Source organism: Ambystoma mexicanum, chromosome 7p (genome assembly GCF_040938575.1).
Source record: "Ambystoma mexicanum isolate Mex_15411 chromosome 7p, UKY_AmexF1_1, whole genome shotgun sequence".
NCBI classification, from domain to species: domain Eukaryota; kingdom Metazoa; phylum Chordata; class Amphibia; order Caudata; family Ambystomatidae; genus Ambystoma; species Ambystoma mexicanum.
Window position 1 is genome coordinate 877,515,393 of NC_090939.1, and position 13,731 is coordinate 877,529,123.

At 46.0% G+C, this 13,731-nt stretch overlaps 1 protein-coding gene across 2 annotated transcripts in view; it reads left to right on the plus strand.

Annotated features, from left to right (window-relative positions):
* The window catches only part of MAP3K15 (mitogen-activated protein kinase kinase kinase 15), a 1,358,420-nt gene that overhangs the window by 538,714 nt on the left and 805,975 nt on the right, over positions 1-13,731 (plus strand). For both annotated transcript variants that reach the window (XM_069637110.1, XM_069637109.1), the window contains exon 4: positions 11,991-12,184. In XM_069637110.1, the coding sequence (XP_069493211.1) occupies positions 11,991-12,184 (194 nt within the window). The remainder of the gene's footprint in view (positions 1-11,990; positions 12,185-13,731) is intronic.

Below are 13,731 nucleotides of genomic sequence, written 5' to 3' on the forward strand. Positions count from 1 at the left end.
CAGGTGTACTGGGGAGACCCCCGGCCGGCCCATAGAATTGGGGTTTGCAGCGCAGTACTTTAACACAAGATAACTACACCTTTGAGATGGATGGGGGTGCAGGTATACAACACAAACACCAATCAATAAGGACAACTCAATGGTTTGGCAAAGGGGAGTCCGTTTAATGACAAGTACAAAAAACGGGGAAACATGGAAATCAACAGTAATGTGATAGACCGTCTCGCTTCAACTCCTGCAAACTTCATACAAACAGTAACATTTATACAAAGAAATCGTCATCATCGACGTATAACACTCAAAAATTAACATGTAGTTCTATTGGTTAGGAAAAGGTAACTTTACTATAGGTACTATATCTGTATATGGTAACGGAGTGAGAGGATTGGATAAACACTATCAGGAGGGCGTCTAAGCCCTTCCTTCTAACACCACTATTGTAGACGTCATTAAGAGTATGACGTCCCATTGGTTCTACTATCTATAGGACCCTAGATTATTTGTTCCATTGTGATTGGGTTGGCTTCAACCCCATGCATAAATCTCCACTTTATTTAGCAGCATGCAGAATGGTCAGCCAGGTGTGGGGTGTCCCAAGATTCACCCGGCCTTCCTTCAATCCATCATTACTTTAGTGGCTACGTGTCAATTAGTTGGCTGTAGTTGGCCTCGAAACTGTGTCTTCTTCTCAGGAAAAGTTACGATATCTCTGTCTGAGCGGCTGCCAAGCGTAGGTGTGAACCCGTGCTTCTTCTTGGTCGGATGGTCACGTACTGCTCACACCATGAATCTGCCTAGTTTCCTTCAATTTGTGCATTTAATTCTTATTTGGCTTGCCACCTGCCTACGCCTCCTTATCTCGACCTTCCTGAGGTAGGCTATTCTGTTCTTAAGTTTCGATTCTGCAAAGCTACTGTTCGCTCCTTCTATTGGTCTGACCTTTGCTCTTTCTGGCTCACGTTGCCTCTGCTGAGATTCGATTCAGCCATCTCTTCTCATTTTTAGCTGGAATACGAATCCTGTCCTGTTTGGCCTGGAGTTGATTCTGCTTTTGTGTAAAGTGGACTCGCACTTATATAATGTGCTTCGTTGAGGTAGATATGTATAGGTGGCTCTTGCCGCAGTCTATCTTCTACTAAGCATAGCAAGCCGCACTGTTTTCTTAGCTTTCTTGCGGTTTCAAGCATATGTACAGGCGTTAGCTTGTTGAATGACTTCATCCTGCTTTACATCTTAAGCTTCTTTATATTTCAGCATCGTCTCCCCTTCTAGGTTCACGATATCCATATTCATGGCATTTCGTCTCTTGTGTCATCCTTGGTTCTGCATGTTAGTCCGGTCTTCGTGACGTCACCATTCGTCTTCCATTAAGGGCTTTTGGGTTTCTTCCGGGACAGTGTTTAGGCTATCTTCATTTCATCTTATTTGTTGGTAGGATTTTCTCAATGGATACCTTACTTTCCATGGTTTCCTAGGTATCTGTACTTCAACAGGTGTTGTTCTTCTGATAAGCACTGGGCAGAGTCCTACTGGGCTCTCTGCTGGTTTATTTGCTCATCATACGTCACATATTTTGGTGTGAACGTTCCTGGTACTTCGAAATGGGTGATGGGAGTGCAGGCTTTAGCTGGAACCTTCTCTAAACAGGAAAGATTTAAAGCAATGCCTGGAGTCAACACAGTAAGAAATCTTTTTGGGGAGAACTCCCAGGTATGCCAGAGAGACACTGGAAGTTCACGGACTTTGAGGGCCCAACGCCCTCCCCCAGAATACACAGAGGACTCAGTCAACAGCAAGTTCAAACTGCAGTTTATTACAGCGAAAAACAATAGGGATCGATACAAGAACTCAGAAAAATTCCAGCATGTCTCACAGTAAATGGCACGCAGGCCACTTTTGTCTTGGAAACCTGTCACTGCTCCCTCATTACTTGGGCCTCTCTCCAGAAACCTATCGTGGCATGGGATCGGCCATCAGGAGCATAATCACATATATGGGTACATATACATGTTATTCTACTAGCTCTTCCATGTCAGGTGGCTGACCTGTTCCATCCCCAATTTACTAACTATAACATTGTTGCAGAGTTATGGGCTTACCATCGGTTCTTGCCCGTTACTACCCACCCCATGGGTACTAAACTATGATTGGCTAGAGCTGACGTCCCCAGGCCTGGGTCCTGAAACGGTTCTCAGCTCACTGTGCACCTTTTCAGGGTGATGTGAACGATTATGTGTCTGTATTGTAACTTGTGTATGCCACCTTTGCCTTATGAGAATATTCTCCTGCTCAGCGCAACACTTTGTTGCATACTTGTTGCAGTCTGTGTCTGGCTACCTGGGATCGGCTCTCCTTTCTCACTGTCGATCACTGTCCAATGTCTGATTCAGCTGCGTCACGTGTTTGGAGACCACGAAATTGAGCTCCACAGTACTGAATTATGAGGATTTATTCCCTTTTCTGTAGCTGGTTCCTTTGTTCTCTGGGGGCTGGAATGTCTTCCGTATCTCTTGACCTTGGCTGCGGGTCCTGTCCCACATGTCTTACTCTCTGTCCAGTCTGAATCAGCTCAGCTCGTCCCTTACTCAGTGGTCGAGGCCTGCTGTAATTTTCCCAAACCTTATAATGCAGTTTCTAAATTGTCCACGCTATACTATATTCTGCATAGATTAGTCACACTTGGCTCTGTCAGGTCCCATAGGTGCTCCTGCAGTTCCCTAGGGTTTTTCACGTTTAAGCATCTGTAAGCTTTGCTCAGGATCTCTTGAGCCTTGCGGTTTCTAACTTACTGCATTTGGCTAATGGCAAAAATAATAAAAGCAATGACAGTATATGTATGTATCTGTCCTCTAACTATAGAACTGCAGTCTTGTGTTCTTCATGTATTTGAGTGTGTGTTAGTGTCATGAAGTGCGGATTGCACGTGTGCTTCATGTCTAACGCTGCTATGTTGTGGAGCCTCTAAAGACGTCAGCAACATGGCTTCTTGGTGCTTAGTCCACGCTGTCCATATAGGTGTCTCTGACCATGGCTTGCGGCTCTTCATTCACGCATGGATAGATTTGTACTGCAACTGGTCAGTATGGCTGGCTGAGGAGATACCTCTCAGTGTATTTATCGATCATTGGTGCATTTGAAATTCGTCCGAAATAGAATGGGTGGTTGTGGTGTTTTCTGGCCTTCCGTCTTGTCATGAACTTGATGGGGGGCGGGGGGAATGGCAAGATCCTAACTCCACCTTCAAAACTATAGAGCACAGCAAGATTTAACCAAGATTTAACCAATGCCTGGAGTCAGCACAGTAACAAAACCATAGAGCTCAGCAAGATTTAAACATTGCCTGGAGCCAACACAGTAAGTAAAACCATAGAACACAGCAAGATTTAAACAATGTCTGGAGTTAACACAGAAAGAAAACCATAGACTACATGACATTCCGCAAAGTACTAAAAATGTGTCTCTTTCCATAACACCATCCTCAACCCTAAGAATTGATTGAATTTCCTAGACACCGAAAGACTAAACACTATGTGACCCAACCATGCCTTCAATGAACACGAACATTGATTCAGCCATAGACAACCCTATCCCTTAATACAGAATAATGGATCACCCTGGATCATCATGCATCCCGAATTGGGACCCCCAGCCCATTTGGCCTGTGCCGTCACTCTGTGCCTCCACCCTGGATCCCCAGGATATCGCCCAGGATCACTGTGAGATTGCTTTGTACCATCCGGCCCAGTACCACCACTATATGCCCCATCCGCTCCAGCCCAACGTGTATCTGTATTGCCCTCCCCTCTAGTACCCATGACGTTGCTGTAAGCCCCACTGCGCCCATGTGTCGCTCTGTTCTCTGCCCCCCTCCCCACGTTGTTATGTATCCCTCTAACCCCTCCGTCCTGACACTGTAAACCTAGCCCTCTGTCTCTATGTTCCCCTCCCCTCTAGCCTCCCGCTGTATGCCCCACTGCACCCGCGTGTCGCTATTTTCCATGCCCCCCTTCCCCACACCGTTATGTACCCCTCTAGCTCCTCCGTCCTGTCACCATATCCCCAGCCCTCAGTCTCTGTGTGCCCCTTTGTGCCTGTGTGTCACTGTGTACCCCTCCATCCTGACCCCGTAACACCCCCATAAATCCCTATGTGTCGCCCACCCCTCTAGTCCCCATGATCTCGTTGTGTGCACCACTGTGCCTGTGTGTCACTGTGTACCCTGCCTTCCTGCTCCCCATGATGTCGCTATGTATCCCCCGACCCCCGTCCTATCTGTACCTGGGCCCCTGCATGCTTGCTGTTTGTCCCTACCACGTAGGTACCCAGCCATCCCGGTCCTCATGTACCGTTCCTCCCATGTCCTCCCTGGTCAGTGCCTCACCACTTGGTTCGAAGCGCGTTATGCTTAGGCGCTTTATGCATGAACCATTATATCATATCACTAGGCTTACTCTCTACTGTACACCATCACTCAATCAGAGTACAGCAATACCCCTCGATAAATTCAGCCTAGCTGCTCACATAAGAACACCACCCCACAAACACATCATCACACTAATAAAATGTAGCTATATCCCATGACAAACCGGCCTAACTGCCCACATAAGCGTCCTTCAAGTCTAACGCAGCCAGAAACCAGTCTAGGTGTCCACCCACCAGACTGCACGCATTCAACTGATATCCCCACCAACGCACCCAATGCTATGATGCAGCTACCACCAGGCAACTCCACCAGCTGCACACATAACTGATGCAACCACGCACCCTACGACACTATGGACCTCATTACGAGCCGTGCGGTGTCGGAATGAAGGGGGCCGGTACAGGACCGACCCCCTTCATTCCGACAGGGTTGATTACAACCATCGCGGGACCCGGATCGCACGCCTGGTAAAACCAGGCATGCTTTTCGGGTCCCACGAGGGGAAGAAGGAGGTAACAACGGGCCAGTTGTAATCTGCACGCTGTTACCTCCACCCCCATTGCCATTGAGCCCTATGGGGGCTCAAATGGGAATGGGGAATGGTTCCTGCAAGGGGGAATGACCGGGTCCTCCAATGTTGGAATAACCCGGTTATTTCTCATTGCAGGAACCCGGTAAATGAGCTGGTTTGGTGGCAGACATGGAGCTAATAGCTCCATGGCTACCGCCAAACCCGTAATGAGGGCCTATATCTCACCACTCTCTATACTGACCTGGACTATGGTCCCAGAGGGCGTTCAACCTATCAGTGCTTTGAGGTCATACCAATGATATATAAAGCGCTATACAAATGCCAAATAACATAACATAACATAACATAACATAGAGTGCAGAAAGATTTAAGCAATGCCTAGAGTCAACAAAATAACAAAACCACAGAGCTCAAAAAGAGTCAACACAAAGGCAGATTCTTGTGATAATAATTTAATGATAATTTAATATATTGCAATAGTGGCAGGGTTTTGGGGGCTCAGTGATGGCTTATTTCCCTACTCTTGCCACCCTACCTGGTTGTAGCAGTAGGATGCTTTGTCAGGTTCCCGGTACAAACAGGCATGAACGGGGGATGGGAACTACTATAGAGAGCTGCCTTTTGCCTCTGGCTCTTAGATGGCTGCCCATGCAAGGCTACCTTAGGAGGGCATCTGGAATGCAGGTGTTCCATTCATGTGGGGCGGACACGGACCAATGAGAACTGAATGAGCGGGCAGGAGGGAGTGGGCAAGGAGGATTAGGGAATGGATGAAGGTGGATGTGAGAAGGCAGAGGGAAGCAGTGAGAGATGGCTGCCAAGAAAAAAGGAAAGGGACACCTGAGTGACTTAGCCAATTGCTAAAGGGTTGTGTGGGGAAAGGAAAAAAAACAGAAACAAACAAAGGACTAGAACACAAAGACATGGCACTTTAGTCGTGAACCAGATAAAAAAAATGGATTGGAAATCAAAGTACAACCACAGATAAATCCCTCCAAAAACCACCAATCAGGCCAAAAAAACGGATTGGAAAACACATACAAATCCCCCAATAGGCACCAACATGGCCAAAAAACAGATCGGAAATCAAAGTCAAACACACAAATCCCTCCAAAAAGCACCAAACAGGCCCTAAGTGGTTGTTGTGCAGGATGGCTATGGATTACAATGAGGAAAGGCAGAGGGAAGCATTGAGAGATGGCTGCGAAGACAAAAGGAAAGGGACACCTGACTGCAGGAGCCAATTGCTTAGGGGTTGGGTGGGTAAAGGAAGAAAACCAGAAACAAACAAATAACTAGAACACAAAGACAGGACACCCGAGTTGCAGACCAGCTCATAAAACAGATTGCAAATCAAAGTAAAACCACAGATAAATCCCTCAAGAAACCACCAACCAGGCCACAAAACAGATTGGAAAACACAAATCCCTCCAAAAGGCACCAACCAGGCTAAAAAACGAATAGTAAATCAAAATAAAACACACACAAATCACTCTAAAAAGCCTAAACTAGGCCCTAAAGGTCCTTAGCTAGTGTTTGTTATGCAGGATGGCAACAGATTACAATCAGGAAAAGCAGAGTGAAGCGGCCTGAGATGGCTGCCAAGACAAAAGGAAAGGGACACCAGACTACATTAGCCAATTGCTAAGGGGTTGGGTGGGAAAAGGAAAAAAGCAAGCTACAAATAAAGGACTAGAACAGAACCACAGGGCACTCTAGTTGCTGACCAGCTCAAAAAACAGATTAGAACTCAAAGCAAAATGACAGATAAATCCGTCCAGAAAGCACCAACCAGGCCAAAAAACAGATTGGAAAACACACACATCCCTCCAAAAGGCACCAACCAGGCCAAAATATTTACTGGAAATCAAAGTAAAACACACAAAAATCACTCCAAAAAAGCACCAACAAGACCCTAGAGCAAAATGTTTTGGTCCACAGCTCTCATTAGCTTTAGCCTCTCACCTTTAGTAGATTAAGGGATGGGGACAGGATGGTCATGTTAAAAAGAGATCGCTGACAATGGGCAGGGGAACACACTAACAGTCCTCTGCTGCCCCTGACATAGAGTGAGAGCCTAAAACCGGAAAGAACCCTCAGTTGGCACAGCACCGTGGGAGGAAGCTCAAGATCCATGAACCTCAGTGAACCCTGCATGGAGTGTCCGACTTCCAGGATCTTCCTGCACAGCAAAGGACCAGCCATAAAAACAAAAATACATCAACAGCCAAAGAGCCTCTTCATGTTCCTATGAGGGTATTGCATTGGGAGCTGAAGAAAAACTTTAAAAAATACAAATTATCTATAGCAGTATGGGTTGTTGGTCAGATGTTTTATATCAGAAGAGCTGTGGAATGGGCTAACATGTTATGTTACATGTAAGGGGTTGGCTCAGTTTGATGGTCATGACACGCCCGCATACTGTTAGGACTGTGACGAAGTAGAGAGAGAGAGGGAGTGGAAATGAATAATGCTTCCCTGTCACTGTTTTAAAGCATAAACAAAGAAAATGTATTTATATGTAAATACACGTGTCACATTTTGTTGCCAAAACAAAAGTAACATTCAGCAAGGAAAATGAGACAACATTCTCACCACTGAGGACGTCTATGTTATTAAGTATTTAATTTGGACTAATGCTGTGCAGAAATGCGTTGGTGGACTGGCAACATAATATGAGATTCCAATCTGCCTAAGTGGGCCACAGGGAAGCCCCATTCCGCTGAATGAATGGAATGCAACCACTGTTGCGTGCATGGGGAGAGGTCGATGGCAGTCCGAAGCGATGTCAATTCACTGGCGTGATGACATCAGAGTTAATGGCATCATGAGACCTTTGACCCCAGAGACATCAGAGGAAGTGATGATTCAGATGTAAAAACATGTAACTAAGCCTATGAGTCATAAAGAAAAGATAGTTACAAAGCAGACAAAAGCCTAATATGGTTACCAATCATATTTTAAATAAGGTGCTGCCTTGGATTTCCATTGGTGGGTTTATGACTATTCACCGAGAAACCAAAATACCCAGGGGCACTGCCTTCAAATGTCAGTCCAGTTGCATATGTTATGTTAACTTTTATTTGAATAGTGCCTCTTGCCATAATTCATATGCCAGTTAGATATAGACTTAATATGCAAAATACAACATATTTCTAGGTGCTGCCACATTAGTTGAAATGTAGTCTTATTAAAGTCTTAATGGGCAGAGGCAGGAGCTATCATGCCAGCTCAGCTCATGAATTTGCCTCATAAGACATCCAATGACCGATATTCATGTTATGGTCACTGTTAGGAAAGATTTCCCTTAGGTGCAATTTTTACTCCTTTATGGACCCCCCCAAAGGTTTAGCATTTGTTTGGGTAACTTAACATGACTTTTTCCAGTGAAGGACAGCTCATCTGTTATGGCGAAACTGATACGCCCTACAGACTGTCAGTACTGGGAAAATAAGTTTCCCTTAGTCTTTGACTATGTTGCCATTTCTTGGTAACTTTTTTATCAATGTGCCAAGTACCTAACAGTACACGCATAGGGGTCCTTTTGTTTTATGGCCCTAGACACCGTCTAAGGATTTTTGGGTGATTGTACAAGTGTGCCTAGGATGAACTGGTGGCAGCATCAGTTTACTTTTAAAGTATTTTTACTACTTTTTAATTAACCATATCTTATTTACCACATTTGGCACAAGACTGTGCCGAAAATGGGCATGCCACAAAGTCTTTTGTTCTGCCCTTTGGCCATTTTGTCCCTTTGCCTTCCCCCATGTCGAGCAGACCTGAGTAATCCTTATTTGAGTATGCAGCCTCCTGTAAAAGCCGCAACTTTCGCAGGCCCATGCATGTCACGTGTGCTAGTGCCCAGGAAGAGGATTGGGACTGTCTGGTCCTAATCCACACTACTGGTGCCAGTATGTCTGGTATACCTGAATGACTGGGACCACTGCGGACCATGATTGGTCCACATTTGGCATGCTTTCAAGAGAGCAGATCTTCGATTGGTTATCCCAGATTTTGGCACAAAATAAATCTTGGATAAGAGAAGGGACTCTACATCTATTCCAGGTCGATCACCGGAAGTTCACTCTGAACTACAGAAGGTGACAATTTTCCTGAAACACTAAAGCAGACCCATGGAGCTGCCAGAGACGTGCTGAAAGGTTTGTCACCCTGTTGTCCCGTCAGACCCCTGTTTTTGCATCGATCACTGAAGGCCTGCAAGGATGCTTCGACCCTTTGGAGTAGTGGGAACAACTTCTCTCGGCACTTCCTGATAACCCCCCCAAAGAGCCTCATTGGAAGTGTTCCTGGGCTATCTAGTGAATTGACCGGTTTGTACCCAGGCTATTGCATAGGAGCATTGCTGTCCCAAGTTGACACTCGAGAATTAAGGAATCGCCATCTTGTTGTCCTGGGCCCTCTCCCACTCAACTTTGTAGTCCCAGCTCCTCCGGGTCACAATTTAAGAGAGTGTGCCATGCAGTGAGCATTTGCAGTCCCTGTGTCGCCCCGCTATGGTGACGGTCATTGTAGGAGCCTTGCCTGCCTGCCCCCCTGTGCCTTGAGACGTACTGCTTTGGAACTGTCCTCCTTTCTTCATTGAGAGATGAGAAAAGGCTACTGTCCCACCACGGAAGATGGTCTCTTCCCGCAGCCGCTGAGAGCTGGAGCGACGTGCAACTGCAGGGGTTGAACCTACAAGCGACCGGGCCGAGACTGGCAAAGTTTGGCCCGGACTGTGTCTATGGTCGGTGAGTACTTGCATCACTTACCAATGGCCTCCTGGCACAGCCATTGTTCTTTATGCATGAGAATCTCTAAAAAGATATTCACCTCAGCTGGGCTACTCTGCGCTCCCTAGCTATTCCTGAAACTCGAAAGTCACTCTGCAGGCAAGGGTAGACCCTCCTTGAATAGAGGGCACGCTTTCTCTCATTATGAACGACCGCACGTTTTCAACGCACTACTGTACTTTTGAACACAAGGCTCACCACTTCGTAGGGCTGAACTGCTGAAGTTAGGGATTGAATCTGAAGAACTGCCTAATGCTATATTCGTGTTAACCTACCCTTCTTTTCCAGGTTGTAGCTGTGTTTTCCCCTTTACCACATTCGGCGAAATGAAACTGCATATATGTTAATTAGTGAAAGGCATTTGTGGTAACTGTTTCATATTACTGTGGTTTATTTGTGTTTAATTATTAAGGCCTATAATAAAAGTATGTGTATTTTTTAAATACACTTGTCTAAGATAATTCTGCAGAGTTTTACTGTGTGCGCTCCTTGTGGGCTTCCGATCACTCTCACCCCTCTTTAGTCTTGACCGCATGCTAAACTACCGTGATTGGTCTGGCTTGTCCAGAAGGTTCCCCTGTTCCACTCAACTAGAGTGGCCTCCTAAACTTCTGCCCACCAGGTCAGGGTTTAGAAATCCATCTGAACAGTCACCATACGCACTGTGCAGGCTCACATGCCAATAACCACCATCATGTGCCAAGTGTAGCCTCAAATGATCCAGTAAGGCTTCATACATGGGCAAAAGTCTCTGTATGCAATATGCATTCACTTATGTGCAGTTGCTGCCAGAAAATAAGTGCACTATCAAATCGTCCAGAAATTCCATCGAACGGTAGTTAATGCCTCACTAATTAGTTGTAATGTAATGTAATGGGTTCTTTATAATGCTCTTAATACCCAGAGGTTTCTAAGCGCGGACCCGCGGATCGAACCTGTGTTGCTCAGCGTCGTCTTGCTTCCAAGCTGAGCGTGTTGCCCTGAGCTATCCTCCCGTAAATTGCTACAATCATATGCCATGCGTGGCTTCAAATGCCAACTGCTGCCATAAAATGCTTCCCATAAAAGAGGCTGCCATCATTTACATCATCTTTAGATCAAAAGACGTAGAACCCTCACATTTGTAGTTGATGCAAATAAATGTCAAGCACGGTCTTCAAAGCCTCAGTAGTTCTATCCAATGCAAATGTTCAATTTATATGCATACTGTCTGCCATATGTTACGTGTAGCCTCATACTCCCACTTGCTGCCACCATCTTTCAAACCTTCCTGCCTGATCGCCATGCACCGCCCGCGCTCCAGCACCCACTCGGGCCCACATCTAGGATATGGGCCTAAATGTTAAGATGCTGATGTTCTAGGGCAGAAAGTGCTGGAAATTGCGAAAAGTAAATAGGGCTCATGATCGCACCCTTTACTTTTGGTTTGGTACTGCTGGTGCTCCAGATAACATTTTCAAGTCAGAGTATTTTACTCCCCATTTTTTAAAGTTGGGAGTAAAATGATTTTTTAGGGAGTAAAAATGTAAGTCCAATTCCCAATGGGAGTATTTTATAAGCGAGCAAGAATGATTTTCCTGGAAAAGGGGGATTAATGATTCTTCCTGTGGTACTACGTGCACTAGTAGTCCAGACATATCCATGGAGCTGTGAGAGTTAACGCAGGGGTAAATGGTCTTATGAGCCTGTTTCCTTTTTTTCCCATTTTTTTGTTGGGAGTATTTTTACTCTCTATGTTTATTTTTTGGGAGTATTTGCCTATCTTTAAGAAGTTAAAGTGGCTGATACACACCTTATCTGTAGGGCTGGGTACTGGGCCCTGTAATCGCTGAGCCAGATGTTGCAGGGGGGGAGCGCTTTGGGGATCCGAGGAGCTGCCAGGGGACCTCCAAATGACACCCCTTGCAGCCTGTGTGAGGGTGAACAGTATATGATATGATAGGTTTTTATAACGCGCTTAATACCCAGAGGTTTCTAAGCGCAGACCCGGGATCGAACCCGTGTTGCTACGTGACGTCTTGTGTCCAAGGCAAGTACGTTGCTGCTGAGCTATCCTCCCGAGAGACTCCAGACACTTATGTTCTTTGGAGAATGTGTACCTTCAGATTGGTGAGCCTGCTGTTTGAGAATGAATCTTAATGCAACAGTCTTGTTGATTGCAATGCACTGTTGTAGATCTCTCCACATGCAAGGCCATTGGCCAGTAGGAACGTCACCCATGCCCTATTACTTCTTCTTACAGGCGTCCAGTGGCAACTACTACTTCATTCCCTACATCGTCACGCCCTGCGCCGATTATTTGTGCTGTGAGAGCGACGCCCAGCGGAGGGCCTCAGAATACATGCAGCCCAACTGGGACAACCTGCTGGGGCCGCTGTGCGTCCCCCTGATGGACAGGTTCATCAGCCTGCTTAAGGACATCCACGTGACATCATGGTAAGTCACCCATGCACAGCTTCCTCAGTGTGATTACATGGAGGGGGGAGCGGTGACGTGGACGCGCCGGGGTCTCTGCAGTGCATAAATTGCAATAGGCGTAATGGGGCATGTTATAGAGTATTATTATTGCTGCTTGCTAAGTCCGTCTATCGCCATGCTGTTATCCTCTGAGGGCTCACACCAGGCATCTAGAACATGGCTGCTCCTTTGGTGCTTGTTCATTTGTTTGGACTTGAGCTCCTACGATTCTTCCCAGTGACTGTGCTAGCTAAAGCTACTGGGAGGTGGAGTCCAAGACATCTGGAGAGCCAGAAAGTGTGTAACCAGGAGCTAGAACTGCTCACCAATGGCAGCCCATCAGGGTGTCTTAGTGCATGTGCAATGTAACTGTGTTGATTAAGGGACAGAAGACATTTTGTTTCTGCATCCTGTACTAGGTGCAGCCGCTGACTCGGTTCCATGTGATTATAACGAATGCCATAATAACGAAAACTTTAAAAACTCATTTTAAGTAACGAAAACATGTTGAATGTTTTTCTCTTTTTAATTAGGGGGTCCGGCCCGCAAGCCCACCGTTTCCCTAGCTTGATTAATCACTCCAAATGCCCCACCCTTTTTAATCCCTTACCTCACCCTATATATACTTTTAACCAAAGATTAGACATTTATTCTTTATTTTTTTTGTTATTAAAGTTATTCCTTATTTGCATTCCATTATAATCACTGTATACCGATAAATCATATATTTGAATAGGGGCAAATACAAGCCATTGTACAATTGACAAAAAATATAGGTTGGCTTCTGTGGTCGCTAGGACATGGCTAAGGAAGCAGAGTTATGGATGGATGGAGACCTTTCTGAGTCTTTACCTTTAGAAACTTCATAATGGTTACTTGCAGCTATTTGTTGTTCCAGAGAGAGATCCAATGCACAAGCACACTGAGTGTTCTTATCACTTCCACAGGTTTATGACATAGCCCCAGCGTGGAAATCTAGATCGAGTGAGAGCGGGAGGTAGTAAGGGCAAAGCTCAAATTCAGAAAAATGTGTCTTTAAACTATGTGCCCATGTCATATGATAGTCCCTGCAGGAGATCCAGAGAAGAAAGCTCTCAACAGTACTCCAAATGGGTATAAGCAGTATACTATGAAATATTAACGCACAAAGGTGTGATGCGTGCGTTCATATGACTAGATAAATTAGTAGATATAGGGCCTCATTACACAGTAGGCGGTAAGGGATTACCGGCACTGGTAAGGGCACCGGTGCCGGTAATCCCTTACCGCCCTACTACGAGGTCCCTTAGGGGGTTCCTCCCCTAACGCCTGGTTTTACCAGGCGTTATGGAAGGGACCCGTTGAGGGACTTCAGAGCTGGCCCGTTATTAGCTCCATCCCCATTCCCATTAAGCCCTATGGGGGCTCAAATGGGAATGGGGAATGGTTCCCGGAATGGGGACTTACCGGGTCCTCCAAGGTCGGAATGACCCGATAAGTCCCTATTCCGGGAACACGGACCCGGAATGCGGTAAGGGAGTAGCCAT